General features: G+C 41.4%; 1 protein-coding gene across 1 annotated transcript in view; it reads right to left on the bottom strand.

Annotated features, from left to right (window-relative positions):
• The window catches only part of PHEX (phosphate regulating endopeptidase X-linked), a 198178-nt gene extending 181369 nt beyond the window's left edge, over positions 1–16809 (bottom strand). Inside the window, exons 1-3 of the mRNA XM_068533165.1 lie at positions 16692–16809; positions 11476–11544; positions 4389–4550 (exon numbers count right to left, since the gene is read on the bottom strand). Coding sequence (XP_068389266.1) covers positions 4389–4550; positions 11476–11544; positions 16692–16809 — 349 coding nt within the window. The remainder of the gene's footprint in view (positions 1–4388; positions 4551–11475; positions 11545–16691) is intronic.
• Positions 16810–25290: the final 8481 nt, after the last annotated feature.

The following is a 25290-nucleotide window of genomic DNA, read 5'->3' as shown; positions in this document are numbered from 1 at the left end:
GTGGCTTACAATGAGGAAAAAATTTGGAAACCACCTAAATGGCAACACATGAATTGATGAAACAAACTGTAGCATATCCATACAAAGTAGTCATGGCAAATGATGGTATAGATCTATTTTATTGACCTGAAAACATGTTAACGTGTCAAGTAAAAATAACAGATTATAAAAATAGAATATATGATCCCTTTTGAGATATACATATAATTTTATATTTATATTTGCATTTAAAAAGTTATCACCAGGTATTGGGATCTGAAGTATGTTTCTCCTCGTTAGTCATTTATAGCTGACCTACAATGAGCTTGTATCACCTGGATGGTTAGATAGATAAGCAGACAGCCTGAGAGATACACAGATACATAGATAGATATCGAATAAAGACATATAGATAGAATTTAAAGACTAGTGTCTAATTCTTGGATTCACTTTTCCTCCCTTCCATCTTTCACTCTTCCCAGTCCCTCACCTCTATTTCCTGGGATCACTTCCCAAAATAAACAACTTGCATGCTAAATGAATAAATAAATGTCTAGTGTTTAAAAAATAAGATTGTCAGCACCTCTGATATTTGAAAAGCTCTGTTTATACACTTTAAGAATACCTAATTATGTGCAACATACTTGCAGAGTTCAGAAAGATATGTATCTATAAATCTGTGTATCAGTATCATCTATATATTTACATATTTCTAATCTATACATTTATAGATAGAGAGAATGAAAGAATAGTATGATAAAGCCAATACAGTACAGCAAAACGGTAACAATCAGGAAATCTGGGTAAAGGGTATATGGGAGTTCTTTGTGCTATTCCTTCAACTTTTAAGTCCGAATTACCTCAAACTTTAAAAGTTTAAAGAATACATATTTTATATTTCAAGCACATGCATCTGGAACAAGATGATACTAATTTAAAAAGAGACCCTACTCCACCATTTGCTCTCCTTCTTGGCACCTGTAGCAAGAGCCCTATGACTGATATTTTAATTCATCCTTTACAGGGCTTGTCACAAAATAACTTGAGATTTATTTTTCTGTGTCTTTCCCAGAGCATAGAAATATATGGGGAGCCTCCCATTTTGTTTCACAAGGCCAGCACAATCTTGATAACAGAATTTGACAAACCTAGCACACAAAAATCCATGGACCAATATGAATCATAAATACAGACACAAATATAACAAAATACTAGCTTATTCAATTCTTAAGCAATGTCTTAAAATAATAAACCATTCATAGGCAGGATTTATTTCAAGATTATAAGGTTAATTTAGCATGAGAAAATCGAGAGAAGTTAAAAGAGATACTCCATGTGAGTCTCCTGATAAACAGTGAAGAGAGTTTTCTTGAGCAATACCTTTTTGCAAACTAGGAATAACAGAACACAATAAAAAATGTTAGAAACAAAGAAAAAATATATTGGGGGGAATGCTAGAGGCATTACCACCCAAGTTAGGAATAAGAAAATTATACCCAGCTTCCCTGGTGGCACAGTGGTTAAGAGTCCACCTGCCAATGCAGGGGACATGGGTTCGAGCCCCAGTCCGGGAAGATCTCACATGCTGCGGAGCAACGAAGCCCGTGTGCCACAACTACCGAGCCTGCGCTCTAGAATCCGCGAGCCACAACTACTGAGCCCACGTGCCACAGCTACTGAAGCCTGCGCGCCTAGAGCCCATGCTCCGCAACAAGAGAAGCCACTGAAATGAGAAGCCCGCGCACCGAAACAAAGAGTAGCCCCCGCTCACTGCAACCAGAGAAAGCCCGCACACAGCAATGAAGACCCAATGCAGCCAAAAATAAATAAATAAAATAAATTTACTAAAAAAAAAAAAAAAAAAGAAAATTATACCCATTATCATTGCTATAATTCAACATTATTCTGAGACTCCAGTCAATATAGTAAAAGGGAGAGACAAAAATTATAATTATTTAATTTTATGATTACCTACCAAAGAATCCCAAAAACCCACCAAATAGCTATCAATTAATAAAACAGTTCTACCTAGATCCAATATAGATATATCAAAGCTTTACAACAGGCATCAGGAGTTGGCATACTTTTTCCATTAAGGTCAGAGAGTAAATATTTTAGGCTTTGCAGGTTATATGGGCTTTATGGGTCATATGGTCTCTATATGCAACTACTCAACTCTGCCTTTGTGGTGCAAAAGCAGCCATTGATAATGCATAAATGAATGGATGTGGCTGTCTTTCAAAAAAACTTTTATTTACAAAAACAGGCAGTGGGCTGGATTTGGCCCACGGGCCACAGTTTGCTGACCCCTACTTTATATCACAAAAAGAAACAGGTGATTGAGAAAAGTAACCATTTAAAACAGCAGGAAAATATATGAAGACCTAAAAATAACTTTCTAAAGGGCGATTCTGCTATATGCAACAAAAATGAAAGGTGAATACTCTTTCAACACAACAATTTCATATCTGGGAATTTATCCTAAGGATACATTTAGATAAGGCCATAAAGATGTGTAAACTTAGGTATTATTATAGTGTTACTTATAATAAGGAAAGATATCTACTGACATAATCCGTGTCTATGAGGAATACATTATGTGTTACAGCAGGTGACAGAGCAGCATGCATAAATATCAGCTATTTTTTATTTTTTAAAATATATGGCTGTGCATATGAGATTATGCATATGTACCCACACATGGAAAAAAACACCTGGAAAGATATATACCCAATTGCTTTATTAGCAGTTATTTCTAGGGGTGGATTTATGCGTGACTTTCTTTTTACTTTTTGCATGTTATTTTTGCTCCTTTTTACTTTCACGACCGAGCTTGGAAATAAAATTTTTTCATTTTTCAAAGTAGAAAAAAAAAAACTTGTGCTGCTCTGAACAATTTACTCTTACTTCTATGAATTTTAGCCCATATACCATGTCCTCCTCAAACAAAGCCCATCGATACTGATTTTAGTTTTTACAATAAGACATTCCCAGAAATCCTTTAACTTATTATAACTGCTTCATGCCCTGAAGATAGAAATCTTTGGGCTATAACTAATATAAAAGGATCACCTATCTGGAGATACTGACTTTTTCTTATCCTTCATTGATATTTCTCCAATTGTGTGTGTGTACGTGTGCACACACGCACACATCTCTCTGTCTAGGAAGAAAAGAAGCCAGAGAAGAGAAACAGGAAACAGGCAAGAATGGTAGGTAAAGGACCGACACGAGTTAATATCCTACAGGGAAATAAGTCTCAGTAAATTCATTCTTCAAGGTCCTATTTACAGTTCCACAGAACAGGAATCTCACCTGTTGGGTTATGGGAAAACTCTGACATTCTTGCAAATTCTCATTTATAACTTATGAAGACTAAGTTTCAGCCTTCTAGTAGAAAATGTAAGTCCATATGATTTATACCTAGTTGTGAAATTTAGGCACATTTTTCCTTACAGTGACAATAGGTATCTATTTTGCCAATGGTTTCAGATGTTATAACATATATATAAGTTGATACGTATTTAATTTTCATTAAAATTAATGAACTTAATTCTTAAAATCTTGGGGAAAAGGATATGGAGAAGATAGAAAAATGATGATTCTCAAAAATTTTCAGAAATTCTTTTGGGTGTGTTACTGAATGCAAGTTATATGGCATAGCTCAGTTATAAGAAAGTGAAAAAAATATATACTATTTTTGCCTTCTCAAAACACTCACCTTACCTGGCCTTGAAATCTCCCTACTTGCGTTCTGAAGTGGTTTTCTCCAATAACTCAGCATAAAAATTAGACCAATTGTGAGCAGAAGATCCCCCAGCAAAAGATACTTCCAACTTTTGAAGAGTATGTGTGCATGCACGCATATGTGAGTATGTGTGTGTGAGCTTGTCATTGCTTGAGAGGCCATGGGGGAAGGATAGTCTTCCCAGAGCCAACTTCGAAGTTAACAGGAACAACATGACAAACACAAGGTCATCCAGAGTTCTCAAAAGTGATGTCAAAAGACAATGAAGTGTTAAGTACATTTTGTAAACCATGAAAATCCAGGACACAGTGAGCAAGTGATGAAGTTTGTTCTGAACATAACAGATGAATAAGTATACCAATATAACGCGATTTTCATTAACTATTCCTTTGCTCCCAACCTCAATCAAATGCTATTTATCCTTTAGCAGCAGAACTTACTATTATCAAATGTGAACATAATGAGCTACACTAGGCTTGCACTGAGATCTGAAAGATTAAAATTCCACAACTTTCCTTTCAATCTTCCACTTTAAAAAATCTTGGAAGTGAATTTAGTATAGTTAAAGAGTGAGCAGTCATGCCTCAAATCCAAAACTATGTTTTTCTTGTCAAATACTGCTCTCTGTAAAGCGCATCACCAAACCCAAGTAGAAACTTACCCTTCAACTTGAGGTCGACATTACGTCTCAGCCAAGGATAAATCCCATAGCTTGGCATATCTTCAGGAATTGGATTACTGTTTATCCAGCCATCACAAGCAAACCGGAAGAAATTATCACAAGGGTCCACAGACAGATTTACTTTACTCAAGATGGAAGCAGCTATTTAAAAAGAAAATCATAGGATTAATGACAAGCACTGAACATTGTGTACTGGTCTCTTCCAAATTAAACAATGATTTCATATCAACCAGTTCCCAAGCCTTGGCTTTTACATTTCCCCTCAAATGACGCCCTGAATCAACTTCACTATATTAAACTATTACATTCAGAGTGAGTGGATAAAAGTTTAGTCATATTATTGTTACTGGTTTTTGCAGGAGCACCCCTAACATCTGTGGGACCTGGAACAGGAATACAAATGGAGTATCAGGTAAATTGTTTGCCAGGACGCGTGTGACATTTCCTTCCATTCCTTTCATCCTTCTGCAAGGTGACTTTCCCACTCTTGCCACCAGGATCTATTTCCCCTGCCATGAGTCTGGGCTGGCCTTGTGACTTGCTTTGACCAACAGAAAGTGGCAGAGTAACTTTTCATGAGTTTCAAAACTAGGCCTTAGGAGGCCTTTCACCTTCCACGTTAAGTCCCTTTGGAGCCCTGAGACTGCCCTTTGAAGAATCTCCTGGAGGAGGTAAGGCCATGTGAAGAAGAACCAAGCCACCACCAACCGCCAGACGCGTGACTGAAACTATCATGGACCTTCCAGGCCAGGCGACCCTCCAACTGAATGCAGCTGTATGAATGAGCCTAGGCAGTCTCAGCAGAGGAACCCCACCAAACCCAAGGCATCAGAAGAAATATTAAATCACTCTTGTTTCAGGCCTTTAAGGTTTGGGGTGGTTTGTTCCACAACAAAGGCTAACTGAAACAGAAGCCCACATGTAATATCTAAATGTTGACAATATCTATTTACAATATACCTTTATAAAGACCTGGAGGGCCAGGTATGGATCCTTGAGCCCCTTGACATTCAGGGCAGCTCTCAGAGGAATGAAGCCCTGGAAGAGACCCAAACAGGCCCTAAAAGGAGGCTTGGGGCCATCTTGCAGGGAATTCTGGGTTGAGGAGGGGAGAGGCATGGCCAGAGCAAATTGTAACATTCTAAATGAGGGGCCCAGGGCAGGGGCCCCTCTTGCCCAAGTCTAGGGGCAGAACTGGGTATTTGTATGAGTTAACAGAAAGACACGATAGACTGATCTGCCATCTTTTCCTCTTTCTTAAGGCCACACTCGATTATATATGGAAGATAGTCAATCGGTAGGAAGTTTGTTCATACTTAAATATGTATCCATGAGCTTTAAAAAAAGTCTTTCAAAAAAAAAAAAAAAAAAAAGTCTTTCATTACAAAATGAGAAGGTCCCAAAATTCCTAATATTGAACTCCAACTCCCTTCCAACTGCTGGCTACCACTCTAGCATAAAGATAACGCACCAAATGATTTTTTTTTTAAAAAGGCGGCCAATATTTTAATGACCTTGGAAAGATGACATCCTGGGTGATATTCATAATTAATTAATGCCAGAATACATTTATGTTTGAAGTAATGAAAACTCAATGAGTTATCAGCTAAACTTGAATGACTTGCCAAAAAAATATAATCTGCATAAATTTAGATGCACATATTACAGTTTGGTTATGTGTGTGGTTCCTCCAGGTTTAAAAGTAAGGCTACATATTTCTCTAGCCTAAACTTTCTATGAAAATTTCAAACAGCTTTTTGTCTTTGATGAAGCTAATAATATACAAACAACCTAATCTCTATAGAACTTCAAAATCCCCATCATGCTCAATCCTTCCACATCCAAAAAGAAAAAAATTGGTTTAGAATCTAAGGTTGATAAATTTTAAATTAACTTAATATTTTCATCTTTCAGAATTAATTAGGTTGTCTCCAATTACAATTTTACTTACTGCTACTATTTTATCATTAATATTTAATATGCAAATTTGCTAGGACACATAAAATCTTCACTTTAGTTTATATTTGTGGTTATTCTGGTTGTGCAGCCACAGAATGAATCTGCTATGGGACACCTCAGGAACATGGATCATACAAGTTTCAGTCCCACACAATATTTAGAGTCACACAGAGGAACCCTCACACACATTTTTATTCACATAAGCACGTTGTTTTCTGGCCACCTTCCCAAGCCTCCCCCTGCCCCCAACCCTCAAATGTATCCCATCTCCTCAGTATTCTTGCAGGTACCTAAACTGCAAAATCAGCTCTGACCTCAGCCCTGGTATAAAGTGGGGGAATACATTGCTCACACTGAATTTGGAACTGAGCCCACTAAGTGGAAAAACTCCAGCTTCAGCCTCTCAATTCAGCATTCACAACTCACAGCTGGGCACAGGGCTGCACTTTCTGCAAGGGAACTGTGACTTCAAATTGCAAGGGACCATAGCTGTCAAGACACCAAAACTCCTCTCCCCCTACTCAGCTCCATGGAGAAAAACCACAGAGTCTTGTTTTAATAAAAGAAATATGATAATGAAGGAAATCTGTGAAAGGCCAAGCTATGTATTCCCTCAAGTCAATGCATATAAGGTAAATTGTTATTCAGTCTCCAGCTAGTGTTTATCTAGTAGAAGTGGAGACACCACTCATACCAGCCTGACTTTTTAAGTTTAATCAGCGCTGGGGGGGGAGGGGGTAACAATAAAATCACTAATATTGAGCGTTTCTTCTGTGCCAGGAACTATGCTAAGCCCTTTTCAGGCAGTACAGCCTCATCACAGACTCTGGAGCCAGACCACCTGGTTTTGAATGCCAACAACCCCATGCAATAACTATGTAACCTTAGGCAGGTTACTTAGCCTCTCTGTATCTTAGTTTCCTCATCTGTAAAATGGGATAATAATAGCACCACATAGGGTTTTCATGAGAACTAAATGAGTAAATATGTATAAAGTGCTTAGAACAGTGTCAGGCACATCGCCAAATAAATACAGCTGCCAGACAAAATACACAATGCCTAGTGAAATTTGCATTTCAGATAAATGACTACTCTTACAGCGTAAGTACTACCAAATATTGCACGGGACATACTCATACCAAAAAAAAAAAATTGTCGTTGTATATCTGCAATTCAAATTTAACTGACCATCCTGAATGAATGCATGTAGCTAAATCTGGCAACCATACATACAAATTTGCTATTACAGTTCCACAAACACTTACTCGGAACTCTTGAGGCCAGATGTTTCAGAGCTCATAGATTCTAGAAAAGTAATGCAACGCCTAAACCACAGATTATATAATACCTCCAGCAATGTCTGGAGCAGCACTCCTGCAGCAAGCACATTAATAATTCTATAGGGAATAAACGCATATTCTCTTAAGTGGGATGAACAAAGTCTAAAACAGCCTCACATGAGTTAAGATCCAGTTTTGCCATCACAGAAACTGAGCTCGGGTCCAGTCTTGCCAACTGAGCATTACAACGCTCTCTGGGTACAGGGTAAAGGATATGGCATTGTGGACCTGGATTACTAGTACTACCACCAACATTATTTTCTTCTAGTCTCACAACCAGTATGATAAATAAAAGCTCTTATTCCCATTTTACAGATGGTGAAACTGAGCTTAGGATGGTTTATGTATTTAGCCCAGATCACATGGCCTGTACTTGGCCAGATAGATCATGCCTCACACTCGTCAACTTCTCTGGCCTTATCCACTATCATTAGCACGCCCTTTCCTTGTTTCCTCGTTTCTTTGTATTCTTCCTCCACCCCTTATTCTGAAAGAGGGATTAGGATAGATGGAAATAGAGAAGAGGAGAAAAGGAAAGTCAAGGAGAGAAGCCATCTCGGAAAAGACTGGCACCTGCTCGCAAAAAGTCCCGAACGTCGCTCTCCCGAACTTCATCCTGCCAGCACGCAGCGCACAGCGGCGCCCACGCAGCACTCACGAGGCGCCCACGCAGCACTCACGAGGCGCCCACGCAACACGCACGCGGCGCACAGCGGCGCCCACGCAGCAATCACGCGGCGCCGACGCGGCGCACAGCGGCGCCCACGCAGCAATCACGCGGCGCCGACGCGGCGCACAGCGGCGCCCACGTTACAGTGAAGAGGACTGTAGCCCTGGCAGAAAGAGCAGAAGTATCTTTTTCAATATTAGAAAGCCAGTCGCCAAGGTGAAAACTAAAAAGAGGGCAGCAAGGGAAAACACTAGCTGGCAGGAGGCGACATAATCAATGTCATTCTTCAAGCTTTACTTTTGCAGTATTATGATTCGTAATAAAGAGACAAAACTCATGAAATAAGTGGCACTCCGTACGAAAATTTGACTTAGGGTTTCAATTTGAGTTTGAGTTCAAAATTTTTAATTTCACACATCTGCAAAAACTGTTCCACAGACGAAGCACAAGGCGACGTCAAGTCTAAAACCTGTCCTCTGATAGTCCCACCTGGTGCCCCACCCGACGCCAGGTCCCCCTTGCTCCACTGGAGAAATCCCTAGGTCAGCTGCTCTGCTGGGAGCAGGAAAGGACCTGGGGATTCCCACATCTTTCTCATCCTTTCTGCGACGAGATCAAAAAGCTGAAACAGTTGTCTAGTCCCTAGACTCTAGTAGGTCTAATGTTATGAAAAAAGAGCAAGACAGGACCAGGGTCCAAGAGAGTTTCCTGGCATGGCCTCTGGCACACAGGCACAGATGGAGAGGAGCCACACATGAACTTGAAGCCCAGCCCTGCTGCTAACTCAGGGTGTGACCCGGAGCAAGTTATTTAGCTCCTAGAAGCCTACATTCCCTCATGTGCAATTGGGCCGGGTGATAGCACCAACTTCATGCGGTTCTTATGAAGATTTTTATGAGATGGCACATGTGAGTCACTTAACATATTGCCCGGTTTAAAAAAAAAAAAATATATATATATATATATGTTGATCACTTAAGAATGGGACGAGGGACTTGCCTGGTGGCGCAGTGGTTAAGATTCCACGCTCCCAATGCAGGGGGCCCAGGTTCGATCCCTGGTCAGGGAACTAGATCCCACATGCATGCTGCAACTAAGGAGTCCACGTGCCGCAACTAAGGAGCCCACCTGCTGCAACTAAAGACCCAGCACAACCAAATAAATAAATAAATATTTTTTAAAAAAAGAACTCTATTAGAATAGACTGGTGGTTGCCAACGGGGAGGAGGGTGGGAGAGGGTAGGAATGCAAGTTTGGGATTAGCAGATGCAAACTGGTACGTATAGAATGGATGGACAACGAGGTCCTACTGTACAGCACAGGGAACTATATTCAATATTCTGTGATAAACCATAATAGAAAAGACTATGAAAAAGAATATATATATATATATATGTGTGTGTGTATAACTGAGTCACTTTGCTGTACAGCAGTAATTAACACATTGTAATTCAACTATACTTCAATAAAAAAATAAATTTTAAAAAAAGAACTCTAATAACACAACTGTCTAACCTAGTACCTTTGTATAAGGCCTCAGAGTTTAAAAGCCCTTTCACCTAAGTCTTTTCCATCTCAATAAATGCCACCACCCAAGCACCACCAAAAATCTAAGTACCACTTTGATTCTCTGAATTTTCTTGCAGCCCACATCCAATCCTTTAGCAAGCTCTCCATCTCCTAAACCCTCTTGTCTCCCTTCCCATATCTTGAATTCAAGACAGCATCTTGACAGCACTTCTCACCTGTCTTGCCGAAATAACCACCTGCCTGAGCGACCTTCTTCCATTCTTGCTCCCTGTGGTCTCTCCTCCACCCCAAAAGACTCCCCAGCGTCGAGCTCTCCACAGAGAGATCTTTTTGAAGGCTAATAAGATCTTGTGTCTCTCTTAAATCCCTCCAGAGGCTTCTGAGCACACTTAGGAAAACCTCAAACTTGCTGGCGCCTGGGTTCCCCCACTGACCCTGATCACCTGCATCCTGCCCCTTACCCAGAGGCTCTTCCCATTCCTCAAGTCCCCCAAGCTCTTTCCTCTACCGGGACCTTTGCCCCAGCTGTTCCCCCCACCTGGAAAGCCCTTTCCTCCATCTTCACAGAGCACTCCCTTCTCATTATTCAAAGGGCCCCTTCAATGTCATTTCCTCAGACTTTGCAATCTAGCCATCCTGTCACTTGCCACCACATTGTTCTATTTTTTTAAATTTTCTGCATAACATGTACCACCAGCTGATGTTTTTCTTGTCCATTAATTGCCTTGGGTGTTTGTTGTCTTTCTTCCCTTACCTGGTCATTCGGCCTCACTGCTATATGCCTAGAACCTAACTCAGTGCCTGGAGTGCAATAAATATTTGGTGCAATAATTCATTAATCTCTTCTCTTAAGGCCAAGAGGAAAGTGAAAGGACCATGTGCTTAACTTATCCCATCACTTTCCCCTTGGCAAACACACACTAGTGTCCCTGGCCGCTTAAAAATGGGAGTGGGGCTGGGATCCAGGTCCTGCAACTCTAGGCCCTAACACTGGTTTATGGAGGGCAAAACTGATAGATGTTGCAAAACTGAGGCAACTTTAACCGCTCGTCTTCACTTTGGGGTACCCACTGATACACAGCCTGTCACCTCAAGAAAAATTTGACTTGTAACGTGAAATAGAAGGACCCAAAGAGATTCCAGGTGACAGTGGAAGTATCGGTTTACAGAGGGTCCCTGCTTAGACGCAGACAGGCCAGACCCACTGACCAGAAGATACAGAAAGACTACCTGAGATAAATGGGAATCTATATCCAGCTAAGGAGATACGAAGGCCAAGGTCTCCAGGTCTTAAGAGAGGCCATTCAGCCTTCCACACCCCTTCCTGATTTCCTTATAATGATTTGGAATACCGCACAGCTGTTTCATTGCAAGGAAAAAGAAAACAGGAAACCTACGTTCCACAACTTCACACCAAGTCTGAAAGAAAATTTAAAATTTCATCAGCATTGCATTTCATACCTGGTAAACCTCAAGCACACAAAATACTAAAAATACCGCCTGTTTTCTCTTCCACTCACCAAGGTACCATAATCATAACTTGACACAGGATGGAAAACTGACTTACCAGCTTCGATGCATTCTGGCTTCAGGCAGTACTCCGGCTTAGCTTGGAGGCTTAAGAAACCCTGACTCACTGAAAAAACAGACCAAAATAAAGAGATGACTGGCTTGCAGCAGACCACCACCAAGTAACCCACCGTCAGGCACATATGCGAGACATTTGCTGTCAGTTCATCCTTCCCTGTGTTGACACCGAATTCAAAAATCCACTTGGTTCAGAGTCACAGAACCAGACTCTGGTCACTAGCTAAGTAACCTCGGTGAGACTCTTGGTTGCTCTCAAACTTGGTTCTCTTGAACATAAGACACAACTAGACCAGTGCTTCTTAGAGTGGGGTCCCCAGGGCAGGGGCAGCACAGCAACATCACCTGGGAGCTAATTAGAAATGCAAATGACCGAGCCCCACCCAGACCTTCTGACTCAGAAACTCTGTGGGCGGGGCCCAGCCATCTGCGTTTTAACAAGGCCTCCCGGTGATTCTGATGCAGGCTCAAGTTTGAGAACCACTGGGTTAAATGATCTCTGAAGTCTCTTCTATCTCTGATTATCTGTGGTTTAAGTCTCATAATTTCACTTTTTGTTTACAACTACATTCTCATTTTAGTGATGGGAAAATTGAAACTTATAGACTGTGTCATTTGGACCAAATCCAGAGTGGAAGGAAAAAGCTAGCATAGGTGGCATTTAAAGTTCTGCGTCTTATCTAAACCACCCATACAGATACGGCCCATAAAAGGGGGAAGAGTAAAAATATATCGTATATAACTCAGTCATCTATCAAGAGAGTCATTATCTGCCTGCCCCGTACCCCACACCCCCTCCTCCCACCAGGCCCAGCCAGACAGATGCATCTACCAGACAGATGCAGCTTGGTGGACCAAGCTTCCAACTACTTCCACCAAAACAAAACCCAACAAAAACCCTGTAAGACAGAAGTAGCTTTTCATCAATGGCTTAATTTCCCCCATCTGGCTGGTAACTTCATCTAAATGGATTTCTGCAGAAGTATAGAAGGGTGTCCTATTTGTAAACTTCAGGTAGCACCTGGGCATTAGCAGATGTGAGTTTAGACTTCGAAAATATTTCTGGTAGCCAGGGAAATTGTGGAGAATTCATTATTGCTGTACTCTGTGAGCAGAAATAAGGAATCATTTGGAAATGTGGCCATGGGGAGATGGATGGTGGCGGGTAAAGGGGGGACAAGGCCTTTCATAGCACCCTCAATAGAGAAACAGGATCAGAAAGTATGGCGGTATCTATATTTCTGCTAGAGATGGAAGACCTGTACATCACTTACCAGTGTGGCAACTTGAGTTATTTATTAACCCACATTCATCCTCCAAACAGTCTTTTTACCTGTGTTACATTAGAGATTCAAGAAAACTGTCTATGGAACAAACATCTCAGGCCTATTTTTAAGAAAAGAAGTATCTTGTCGTAAAGTTATATTTTGATTCCTTTAGAAAGCAAAAAAAAAGGTAAAAATATATATGTGGAACATAAAGATTAGTATGGAATATTTCAATATGCCTTGGTGGTAGAACCATGGAGTAAATTTTCCCTTCAGTCTACTTCTATATGGTTACCAAATGTTCTTTAAGGAGCATGTGTCTTTTTTTACAGTGGAAAAACAAACTTTATTGTAAATAATAATATTTTATGATTCTGGACAATACCTTCTTGATACTAGCCTTATTTTATTTTAGAAAAAAAGATAATAAAATAGTTAAAGACATTCCTTTCAAGATACAAACTTCCAGTTCTAAAATAAATAGGTCATGGGGATGTAACATACAGCCTGGTGACTATGGTTAGTAATACTCCGTTGTATATTTCGAAGTTGATAAGAGAGTAGATCTTAAAAGTTCTCATCACAAGAAAAAAAATACGTAACTGTGAGGTGATAGATGTTAACTAGACTTATCATGGTGATCATTTCGCAATATATACAACTATTGAATCATTATGTTGTACACCTGAAACCAATATAATAATGTTATATGTAAATTATATCTCATTTTTTAAAGTTTTAAGGACTTATTTCTTTCATGGAAAATAATCATTGACCGAAAACCTCTAAGGTAGCAAAACTAAAATCAAATATCTTTACCTGATGATGAGTAAAAGAAAAGTTTAAGTTAAATTAATTAGGACGCAGACAAACCCAGTCTCTAAAGGAAGAGCATCATTTCCATGGGGGGGTTATCTTAAGACCCTGTAAATAAAGAAGGGTCAACAAGCCCAGACAATGTGAAGGTTTAAGTGAATAAAACAGAGACAACAAAAAAATATTTCTACTATAAAAAATGAAAATGTTACTTTTTGCTGGTTAGGGGCTTTTTAAAAAACTTAAAGAGCACTTTGGTTTCTCATTTTAGATTAGTCTATAAGCAGCAGAAATGACTTCAGAATGCAGTGACATCATCCACACGAGCATGAGAATGACCATAAAGTGGGGGTCAGCAAACTATGACCTGTGGGCCAAGTCCAGTCCACTGCCTCTTTCTGAATGGTCTGTGAGCTAAGAATGTTTTTTACATTTTTTAATGGTTGGAAAAAATCATAAGAAGAATATTTCATGGCATGTGAAAGTGATCCGAAATTTAAATTTCAATGTCCAGAAATCGAGTTGTACGGGAATACAGCCATGCCCATTTGTGTACATATTGTTTATGGTTGCTTTTGTGCTACAACATGGTCGGGTAGCCACAACAGAGACAGCATGGCCCAGAAAGCTGAAAGTATTGTACACATCAAATTTATATAATGTTATAAACCAATGTTACCTGAATAAAAAATAAATCTAAAAGAAAAAAATGAAATACAATAAAATAAACTGGGTATAGGCATATAAGGTCTTAAATCCTAGGGCTCTAAGTTCTCTGAAACCACCCCAAGGCCAGTGGCTATCACTCTTACTGTATAAGGACTAAGGTTTTAAAAAAGAGATTACCCCAGAGCCTAAAATACAAATAAGAGAGAAGGAGGAATGCCAGAAATTGCAGACATGTGACTGAACTTATATAGGCAGAAAAATATACCACAAAGTTTACCCGGAAGTGCCTTGAAGAGAAGAGGCCCTTAACCAGAATACTGTCATAAAGAGCACTGGCTGGCAGGTCCCAGGAGATTTTGAGACAAGGACTTTGCTAGGTGCAGGGTGGAGGCGGGTGGCAGAGCCTGTGGAACTAGGCAGTGAAAAGGGGAGGAGGGAAGGAAGGGAGTCAGAAATAGTGCAGAGACATTTGACAAAAATATCATTTATTTTTTCATTTGAGAGTGTGCATTTATTTAAAAGCAAATGTCTCTGAATGTATTCATCCAAAAGGACATGGTCACCTGAAGCAATACTTCTCAAACTTTAATTTGCAAATGAATCACCTGGGGATCTTGTGAAAATGCAGATTCTGAATCAGTAGGTCTGGGGTGGAGTTCAGGCTCCCAAGTGATGCTAAGGCTGCTGGTCCGCAGACCACACTTTGAGTAGCGAAGGCTGAGGGAGGCCACACCCTTATTCTCTGACACCATTACAGCTTCTCTAAAGATTCTAAGTGAGAGACAGTCAAGTTATTGGGCACACTGGAAAGTTATTTTTCCTATCTTAGGCAGGCCTCCTTACCCATAATAGCATCGCCTGGCTTGATGAATTTTACTGTGCTCTAAAAACTTCAGAGCTGATCCCAAAGAATCATCTTCTCTCAAGGAACAAAGATTTGGAATTCCCCAGTGGCCTAGTGGTTAGGACTCCACACTTTCACAGCAGAGGGCCTGGGTTCGATCCTTGGTCAGGGAACTAAGATCAGTGTGGCCCAAAAAAAAAAAAAAAAGATTTGCTGCCATCAAGAACATTCTGATAATATGCTACAGCCTAAGAATGTAATCATAAGAGAGGAATTTCAAAAAAGCTTCAAGCAGCAGTAACGTCATTAAAAAGAGCACATATTTTTACATAAACAATAATCATTTGGATTTTTAAGTTTGGGAGTGTTTGCAAAACACAAACAGTCTAACTTTGTAGTCATTTCCCACATAGTACATACTCCCTTGACATGCCCATATCATTTTTCCTCCAGTTTTGAATTTCAGGATAGGGCACTTGCCTAAACCCCAAGTGCCAAGAAATCTCACACCAGTTTTCGAGAGCCTCAATTTCAGTTGCAGGAGTAGGAGGTTTAGCTGTACCAGAAAGCAATAAACCCATCTAATTCCCTAAATCTTCGGCCACAGAAAACATGGAAAGGTGGTTTGCTCGTTTTAGCAGAGTTTTCAACCACACAACCCTAACTCTTTTAAAGTTTAATTACTGGTTTTCCCCTGCCAAGATAAACATGGCCTCCTGCATCCTGCCTATGCCAAGGTATGTTCCCAGGCTTGCTACATTTCAAACTGCACCTAGACTCTCCTAAATATAGGGCTTGGTCCTACATGACTTTCAAGCTAATGAAACAGTATGGGCCGTATGAGAAAAATACAAAGGCGAAGAGTCAAAGATTCAAAATGCCTAAAATTTTAGAACATTCCTCTCCCCTTTCTATTTCGTTCTGTCTCATAAGAATATGCTTTTAACATCATATATACTCTCTGGGTACATCATTCTCACCAAAAGTCATTAAAATCAATGAATCACAATACCTTTCAAATCTTAGGAGGAAAACCTCTGTTTTCCTTCATATTAGTTTTTAAATCTAAGAGAAAGGCAGAGTTAAATTTTGTATTCCACCAGAGTCACTGGATTAGAAAGGAATTGAAGAATATCATTAACGGTGCATTTTTAAAGACTGATTTGTATTTTGTGAGTTAAATTTCATGATTCATTCAGGCAAACACTGACAAAAATCAAATGGAAAGAAATTCCAGCATGGTTTGATCACAGTGTAAAGTCTTTCCTCACAAAATAAATCAAAGTATCTGACTATGAATTCATAAACACTCATTTTGCTAAATGTAATGCATAAAAAATGTTTGCCCGATGCAACCAAATCCTCTAGCCACTCGAATCCACTTTATACCCACTTCACATTCTGGACTATGCATTTGGTACTTGGGAGTTTTTATTTATTTACTCTCCTAAAGAAAAAGCTTCCTTTCATTTGCATATTTAATAGAAACTAAGGATGCACCACCTGCTAACACAAGCAAACAGCCCTCCACCTGCATCCTGACCAGGTTTGCCAGAATACAGCACAAGGAAACCACTGCACTAGCCCAGTTCCACTTACCTAGAAAGAGGACCGTGCCCAGCACCAGGGTGCCACCAACGAACACGGCCAGGGCGATTCGAGTGCCTCTGTTGGCCGTCTTCCCACTCTCCACGCTGCTCCCTGTCTCTGCATCCATTGGGAGAGATGTAAGGGCCAGGCAAGAAGAAAGTCGCTTTTTGTGGTTTGGTGGCTGGTCTCAAGAGTCTGTTAGGCGTTGACATCCAAGGTTCTCATGCTCTTCTACTAATGGACAGGTTAAAAAAAAAGCCCGTCAGGATATGTCCTCTCGCCACCCTTTCTCAAATACTTCTACACAAATGAAATAAAAGAAACCCAAAAATATTGGTTGCCTTGGCTTTCCCCCTGACCAGACAAAACAAACAGTGGTTGCTTTATCTTGGTGCTCTCCCCCCAGCAACACGGCGCTCCCCCTCTCAACCGATTGTTCGGCAGGCTCTTCTCTCAGGCGTTCCGAGTGTACATGTTTTACTATGTTACTGAACAGATGTTTTAGCTATTTAAATGTATAGTCACTTGGGGAGGAAAAAACGATTGTCTTTATCAAAACTGGATTCTTGTCAAACTCCCCCAAACCATGATAAGTTAGGTGGCAAGGATTCTTCCGACCCACTTCAAGATCTCAAAGAATCACAGAATTCTTTGGCAATAATCATTCTGCTCGCCTGAACTGTCTTCATCAAAGATATTCTTTCAGTGTGCGAGTCCCTTTTTAAAGCCTTCTAAGAGTTCCTGGGATATCCTGGAGCATTTTATTTTAGGAAGTCTGTGTATGACAGCATGTGCCAAAAATCAGAGTCATAGCCCAGCACAGTGCAAAGTAGCAATTAAGACAACCTACAGAGGCTGATGGTTTGGACTGGAACTTTTTTTAAGGAAGAAGGAAAAGCACTTCCTTCCCGTGGTGCTAAGAATTGTACAAAAGGCTAGTAAGTGTTCGAATTAAGCTTATTAGCCAGCACAAAAGATATGGCAAAAGGGTTTTTCCCTGCATGTTTTGATGAAAAGTGCACCCGTGTATTGTGTCCTCCAGCCCCACCATTGGTTAGTACGTTTTTGTGTTTTCATCAAGCTCCGGTCTCAGCAGATTCCCCAGGATGAATTCAGAGGTGATCCGTCTCACTGGAAAGACTGATTAATGACTGGGTCTTTGATTTCTTGGATTATATTGATACTAACAATTTAAATTATAAAAATCTGCTTTCTTCACGGGGCAGGGCAACTGATATTTCAGTGTTATTAAAATGATATCGATTTTATGATCCAATGATATAGATATCATTAATTCACAGCACAGTTACCACCCACCTGTTTTTGTTTTGCTGGAGGTCACAGGACAGTGGGAGTGGAGCTGGAGAATTCAGCTACATCGAGAAACCAGGAGAGCACTTCTCTCATGCAAAACTTCTGTCTTTGGCCTGGGAGGCATCACACCAGGGCTCAGCAGACAGGCTCAGCAGACACTGAGGAGTCCAGTATAACATGGGCTCACGCTCACAGCCTGTAACACATCCTACCTTACCTTCTGCTCATTTCATGTTGCCCCCAAACCAGAAAGAATAAGCCTTTGTCCAAATTATGACATCACGGTATGTTGTAGACATTATGTGCTCATTAGCTGTGGACGTTGTTATTGTTGTTCCAATAACACATCCTAGCAGGCCTTTGGCTTCTAGGATGGGATCCTCCCAAGAGTTTTTGGACTTGACTCCATACTACTTCTTAGACTGTGAGCTCCATGAGGTCAGGAATCACATCCATCAAGTTCAGTGCTGCAGCCCATCAGCCACAGTTCATGGTCCGCAACAGTGAAGGGAGAAATAGGAGCAATGAAAATCACACAAGTTAGCCTCAGCCACTTACTCTTAAAAAAGCAACTTCAGGAACCTCAGATGCTAGTGTCTGGGGGTCTTTCAGCCTCCTAATTCCTTCTAAATGCTCAGATGATAATGACACTTCACACAGGTATAGCACTTTCATATCCCATTTTAACCTCATGCTAAACCTATATACTTGCTAGCAAAGGTATTTTTATCTCTGTTTTGCCCCTAAGAAAACTGAGGCCCAAGGACTGGCCTCAGGTGACACAGGAAAAGCAGGAAATGGAAAGACAGCGAGGGGGATCGCTGCCATACCCTGTGCACAGGGGAGAGGACATCCACATAAGCATGACACCAGGACCCACTTCTTCCCTCTTTCCTTCCTTCTTCAAATCTCCTCACACCTTTCCAGGTCCAGACTGACATGCAGCGGTGACCGTGGGTTGCCGGCTGGAAACCTTGGACTGGCAGTTTCCCCAGAGACGAGGGCAATTGGGACTTACCCTGAAGCACAACTATTCATCACTTAACCTCGTGAATTCATTCCTGAACACTCAACTGCTAAGTGAAAAGCCATTAAACCAAAAAATACCTCCATTAGTTGTAACAGGAAAATTAGGATGCATTCCATCCCAAATGAAGATATGCAAATGCAGACAGAAAAATGTATTAATTGAACAATGAAAATAAGTCTATTTCAAAATGTCAAAAATAAATACAGTATGTTCACCTAATGTAATGGAGGTTTGTTTTACTCACCAAAGGACTGAGGAGGACTTGAGAGTGGGTGGGGATTGGTAGAAGAAAGGGTACAGGTGAATCATTCACCATCAAGTGCATTCCTCATTCTGTGCCATTTTCTGCATTAATTTTTCAACCTTTTCAGAGACGACGATTATTCTGCGCTCAAACTGCACTTAAAAATAAAGTTGCGGCACAGAAAAAACCCTTTAGAGCAAAATAGAGAACTTCAAAGCACAGAGAATTAATGAGTGCTCACAAGAGACAAAAGCAGGGATCTGCAAACTAGGGCACGTGGCCCACTGCCTGTTTTTGTAAATAAAGTTTTATTGGAACAAAGTCATGCCCGTTTGTTAATGTATCTATCTATGATTGCTTTCATGCTACAAAGTCAAAGTTGAGTAGGTCTGTGACACAGATATTATGTGAAACTTAGAATATTTCCTCTCTGGCCCTTTCCAGAAAAGTTTACCAATCCCTGGACTAAGGAGCAACAAAAGATGCTGCCTCTTCAGACCACCCACACGGCACACATACACAAAGCAAAATGGTCATCCACACTTGACCTGCTTCTCAAAATTGTTCCATTTGATATTCTCTAAATACAAGCTGTCGCGTCAAGGAAATTGGTCGACGTGTCTTTGCCTGAAACTGTGCTTCTGAAACTACAGCATATTACTTAGTGTGTTTTGAAGTGAAAAGTCATTGTTCTGGTATAAAAAGGGGTGGGCATTGTCAAAAACCTTTTATAATTTCTCAATAGCTGTAAAAATGAGTTAAATGAAAAGTCACTATGCAGGTAAGTCTGTTAATAGTCTGGTCTGCACCCACCCAACGGTTTCAATTAAGAAGCTCCAGGACTCTCAGGAGCCTTAACTGAAATCAATGAATGAATCAACAGAAGTTTCTCGAGCTTTTCTCAGGCACGTGGTCCTGTGCAAGGCCCGTGAGGGAAGATGAAGAAGCCATGCCAGAGATTCCAGACTGGGAAACTGGGCTTGGGCAGGAAAACATGCAAAAGCCTTGGCAACTTAGTTACAGAACACTAAGGGTCAGTACATGTCCAAAGAAATAGAAATATCTGGGTGGTAGACTTGTTGGGAAGACTTCCAGAAGGAGGACCAACAAGAATGGACAGCTTGAGGAATAAAAGGAACGCTTCCAGGTAGGCCAAACCCCACCCCAAGAGGGGACTTGCCTGGGCATTTACGTCTCTTCCTGCAGGACTCACAGGTGAGATTATTTATCCAGAGATAAGTGATTCCTGCAATCTCAGCCCAACTCCAGTGGCCGGGAGGACAACTGAAAACGAGTCTATGCTAGACATGAGTGCATCTGGTCATTACTTGGATGTTTGGGGTCTTCTGTTTCCGGCAGTAAAATCCCATGTGGGCCACAATTTCAGTGAGAAGGAAGGAAATGATTCAAATCCTGAAAAATGTACTCATCCATCCCCTGGAAGGAGGAGGGAGGGAGTGAAGGGAAAAGAGGGAGAGAGAAGCTAAATGCTGAAAACTCAGAGCTGGGAGCTGTGGCAGGGCTCTGTTATTCGTTGGCAGGTCCATCAGATTAGGGAAGGTTCAAGTCCCAGGCCTTCCACTAAAGGGACTCATTACTTACATTATATCTGATCTCCTTAAACATCTTTCTTAGCTAGGTGTTGTGTCCTTTTGCAGATGAGGAAACTCAAGTTTGGAGCTATTAAGTGATTTGCCCAAGGTCACATAGCAGGTATTTGTCTTAAGGCCTGAGGGATTTCAAATTCCAACCTCTTTTCTCTGTGCCATGTTTCTTGATAACTTTATCTATCTCAGGTAATTAGCAGAGGTAGGTATAGCATATCAAAAAGACACTTGAGCTGAGGAAAAGCGATGATAAACTATGCCTCCTCTAATTCTCTTGTTAAAAAGATTAATTATCGCGTTTTATTTCCTTAACAGGAACAGCAGGCATAACTTAATATGGGGGAAAAATTTTTTTTTGAGTTGGGGAACAAAAATAGCAATACATAAAATATCTCCTGATTTCCTGCTGCTTAGTAACTGAACATTAGGAAAGATATATAAATTTGAAAGGTATCTATCCATGAATTGTACTTGTTTACTTCTGAGCCTAAAGGGGACTTTTATTCCCTGATTTTCTCACCTCCTGGACCATACAGCTACTATTTCTTCAGTATGCCCTCCTTTTATGTATATTATCATCAGTCCTTACGGCAGTTCTATGATATAGGAATCTTTTCACAGGTTTTGAAGATAAGGACACTGAAGCTGGCAAAAGATAAGTAATATTCCCAGGGTCACCTGATGGGTAAATGACAGAGCCCAGCTGGAACTCAAATCTATCTGGCTCCTGTTTTGAGAGGTACCCGGGATTTTTTCTAAACACGTATGATAAGATGACGGACACGGAGACAGGCTTCAAAAGAAGAGTGTTACTCACAGTTTTCAAGAGGAAGTGGCATGCCACGTCACAGAGGGCTGCAAGAGGAAGCACCAGGGTTGGTCAGACGGCAGAAGGGGTGAGGGGAAAGTATGAGCAAAAGCCTTTATTGTGGTTTTCAAGGGAAGAAATGGGCGAGGCAGGGTAAGCAACTGAGCAGGTTTAGAACTGGAATAATTTCAGCAGGCTCTGGTCTATAAGAGTGGGCTCTAGTTGCCCAGTACCCGGCCCTGGGGTGAATTAGGGCAGGGGGACAGTGTCCTGGATACTGCACAAGCCTGATAAAAGGAGGCAGGTGGGGGCATGGACTTGGGATTAGTTGGTTTGCATTTCAGAGGCATGGTAGAAGGCAAGTCATTCACTATGTTTAGGAATTAGCTAACCCTTGGAGGGGCAGTCCCTCCCTGGGTCTGAAAGGAGTCAAGATGTCAAAAAATCATAAAATATAGAGAATAAAAAAATGATTAACAGCTACAAAACCCATGAGATTTTTTTCCAAAGCACTCTACTGCATAACGCTTCTATTAAAATGTAGTAACTATTCATCCAACTAGTGCTTACATACTACATCCTCAAATTGATCAGACCCACTCTGACCCCTCAGTTAGACTACTAACCTATAGAAGTTTGAACGTCTTTGATTAATTACAGACAACTGCTCAAGGACGGCTTACTCAGATGTTTATGAAGGCAAGAGGCATATAGAGAAGCGATTCTCAAATGTGAATGGTCAGGCACCAGAATCTTCTAGAGGGCTGGTTAAAATGCAGACTGCTGGGCTCTATCCCTAGAGTGTCTGATCCAGTAGGTCTAGTATGGTTGGAAATCTGCATTTCTAACGAGTTCCCAGGCGATGCTAATACCATTGGTCGGAGGACCACATTTTGAGAACCACTGGCTTAGAGAAACCACTGAATCTCTTTACAATGTATCAATAGTAAGGTGAACTCAAGAACTAACAAAACTAAACATTAAACTTAAGTATTGAAACCAAGGATGACATTCAAAATATTTAACAACCAGTATGGCATGGTGCTGACCAGGGGGCTGGGGCCAGTCTCAGTGGCCCCTGCTGTGGCAGGCTGTTATGACTCTGTTAACAATTGTGAGGTAGAGCACAGCGCGCCAGAGGGTTCAACAAAAGACCACAAGAGGAAGTACACAGCACACCTCGAGGGGCCGCACTGGGGTGTGTGCCTCTTAGGGTCCTCGGGTAGAGTGCTTTGGGGTTCCTGAGTAAGGCCAGATTGATCAATTCAAACCAAAAAGAGCAGGGTTGTGGTGAGCTCCACAGGGGTCTTATCTAAGCGGCAACAAGGGGGCCGGCCCTGGGAGGCAGGGAGACTGTTAATCACAAAGGCTGCTGGGGAAGTCATATCAGGAACTTCCCTTTGCTTGTGTCTCTGCAGGCTGTCATCTAGGGCACGCACTTGTATGAGGGGCGAGTATCAGTTTAAGGCTCCCACGGGCCGCTAGGCTCTAAGAGTGAATGCTTCAGAAAGCAAGGCAGGGGACTTCCCTGGTGGCGCAGTGGTTAAGAATCTGCCTGCCAATGCAGGGGACACGGGTTCGAGCCCTGGTCCAGGAAGATCCCACACGCCATGGAGCAGCTAAGCCCGTGCACCACAACTACTGAGCCTGCGCTCTAGAGCCCGTGAGCCACAACTACTGAGCCCATGCACCACAACTACTGAAGCCCACGCGCCTAGAGCCCATGCTCTGCAACAAGAGAAGCCACCGCAGGGAGAAGCCCACGCACCGCAATGAAGAGTAGCCCCCACTCGCTGCAACTAGAGAAAGCCGCGTGCAGCAACGAAGACCCAACGCAGCCAAAAATAAAATAAATTTATTAAAAAAAAAAAAATCACCCAAGAAAAAAAGTGGACCAAAGACTTGAACAGACACTTCAAAAGGAGGTTATCCAAGGGACCAATAAACATATGAAAAAGGGCTCAACTTCATTAGTCACTAAGGAAATGCAAATGAAAACCACAACAAGGTCCCTCTTTTCTGGCCTCTTCTCTTCACCACAGACCCTCGCGGTTCTCCAATCCTAGTTGGTTGTGTTCCCATTGGTAGTTAAGAACAGCCAGGTGAGAACATACACCTGTCTGCTTCCTCTCTTCTCTGAGCTGCTTGAGGGCTGGGATCATGGTCTGGACAGCTTTTCACCTCTGGGACCGGAGGGAGAAGGCATTTAACATTGCAGGTTGAATGCAGCTGAAATCCCAATGAGATGACAGAAGCTGGAGATTTAGAATGTGATTCTGCAGCCGGATGAAGAGAAAGGACTAGAGAGGAGAAAGAACGGAGCCTTTCGCTGACGTTACTAGACATGATCAAGGACAAGAGGGAAATCATTTCTTTCAAGATATTCGCTGATGCGTCTTGTTCACATCTCCTCTGCCATAACTCACCGTTGGATTCCTTAATGTCAAGTGCTCTCTGGGTGCAGCAAGCCTGGTTTTTATCAAATGAAGACATATCCCTGTTCTCTAGAACTTTCTGCCAATAGAATTCTCAGTGGAAAGGAAAAAAAAAAGATGGGTGCACATTAAATAGGGTATCTTCTACAAATGGAGGAAGGGAACTAAGGTAAGATTTTGACATTTCAACTGATTATTTTCAGTTCTGTAATGCATTTGAAAGTTTACTCTAAAAAGAGCTTGTTTGACACAATATAATATTTGCCATTATTCTTCCAAACATAATGAGTACTCACTATCCGTATTTTTTAAAAATTATAATACAGTTCCTCAAGCTCATTTCTACATTGTGAGACAAGAGTACAAATGCAGGTCCATCCACATATCATTTAAAGCTGGAAATCAGGCTACAAACTGTTAAATCAAGTACATTCTGTCCTCCTAACTTGTAAATATACCTCTTACCCGCCTGGAAAGCCACGCTCCAATTCAAAATTCACAGACTCTGTGAAGTTCCATGCAAAAACACATTGGCACCCCCTTTTCTCTGCTCCCACCCCCACCACCACCAGAAGCCCCCCGAGTGCGGGCAGAACCTTCCATCATCCATCAGGCTGTGGGATGATAAACTGAGGAGGCCCCCACGGGCCCTGGAAATGGGCACTAAGCAGTTTGGACAGGACATTTCATGTCTCGGGGATACAAACTGTGTTCTAGAAGGGGGCAGAGGCACAGCCCCTTGGCACTTCGGACCCGTCCCTGGTGGCGAGGGGCACAGCTGGAGGAGAGCCAGAGTGAAGCCCTCTTGAAACCAGCACCCAGGGCAGGTCCCCTCTTGACCAGTTCTCAGGGCAAAACTGTAGTCCTTATCACACAGCTTACAATTTAAACCCTTTCACATCCAACCTACCCAAATAGATTTAAACTACAAGAATTTTTTTTAAAGAAGAGACATATAGACCTCAGGTATTGGGGATGAACTACCAACTGCAACTGAGGGCCCTGACAGTGAAAGGCAAAAGGAAAAGACCTCAGTTAGGCATTCTTAAATAATTTATGCAAGTTCATTTGTTTAAGGAGACAGTGTTTTTCAACGTGTCGAATTCCAGGAACATTTTATTGTGTCAGTATTGTATAAAATTCATCAGGTGATATATGAATTTCAAAAAT

This window comes from Eschrichtius robustus, chromosome X (assembly GCF_028021215.1).
Source record: "Eschrichtius robustus isolate mEscRob2 chromosome X, mEscRob2.pri, whole genome shotgun sequence".
Taxonomy (NCBI): domain Eukaryota; kingdom Metazoa; phylum Chordata; class Mammalia; order Artiodactyla; family Eschrichtiidae; genus Eschrichtius; species Eschrichtius robustus.
The sequence above is the reverse complement of the archived record's forward strand: the minus strand, read 5'-3'. Positions and strand labels throughout refer to the sequence as shown.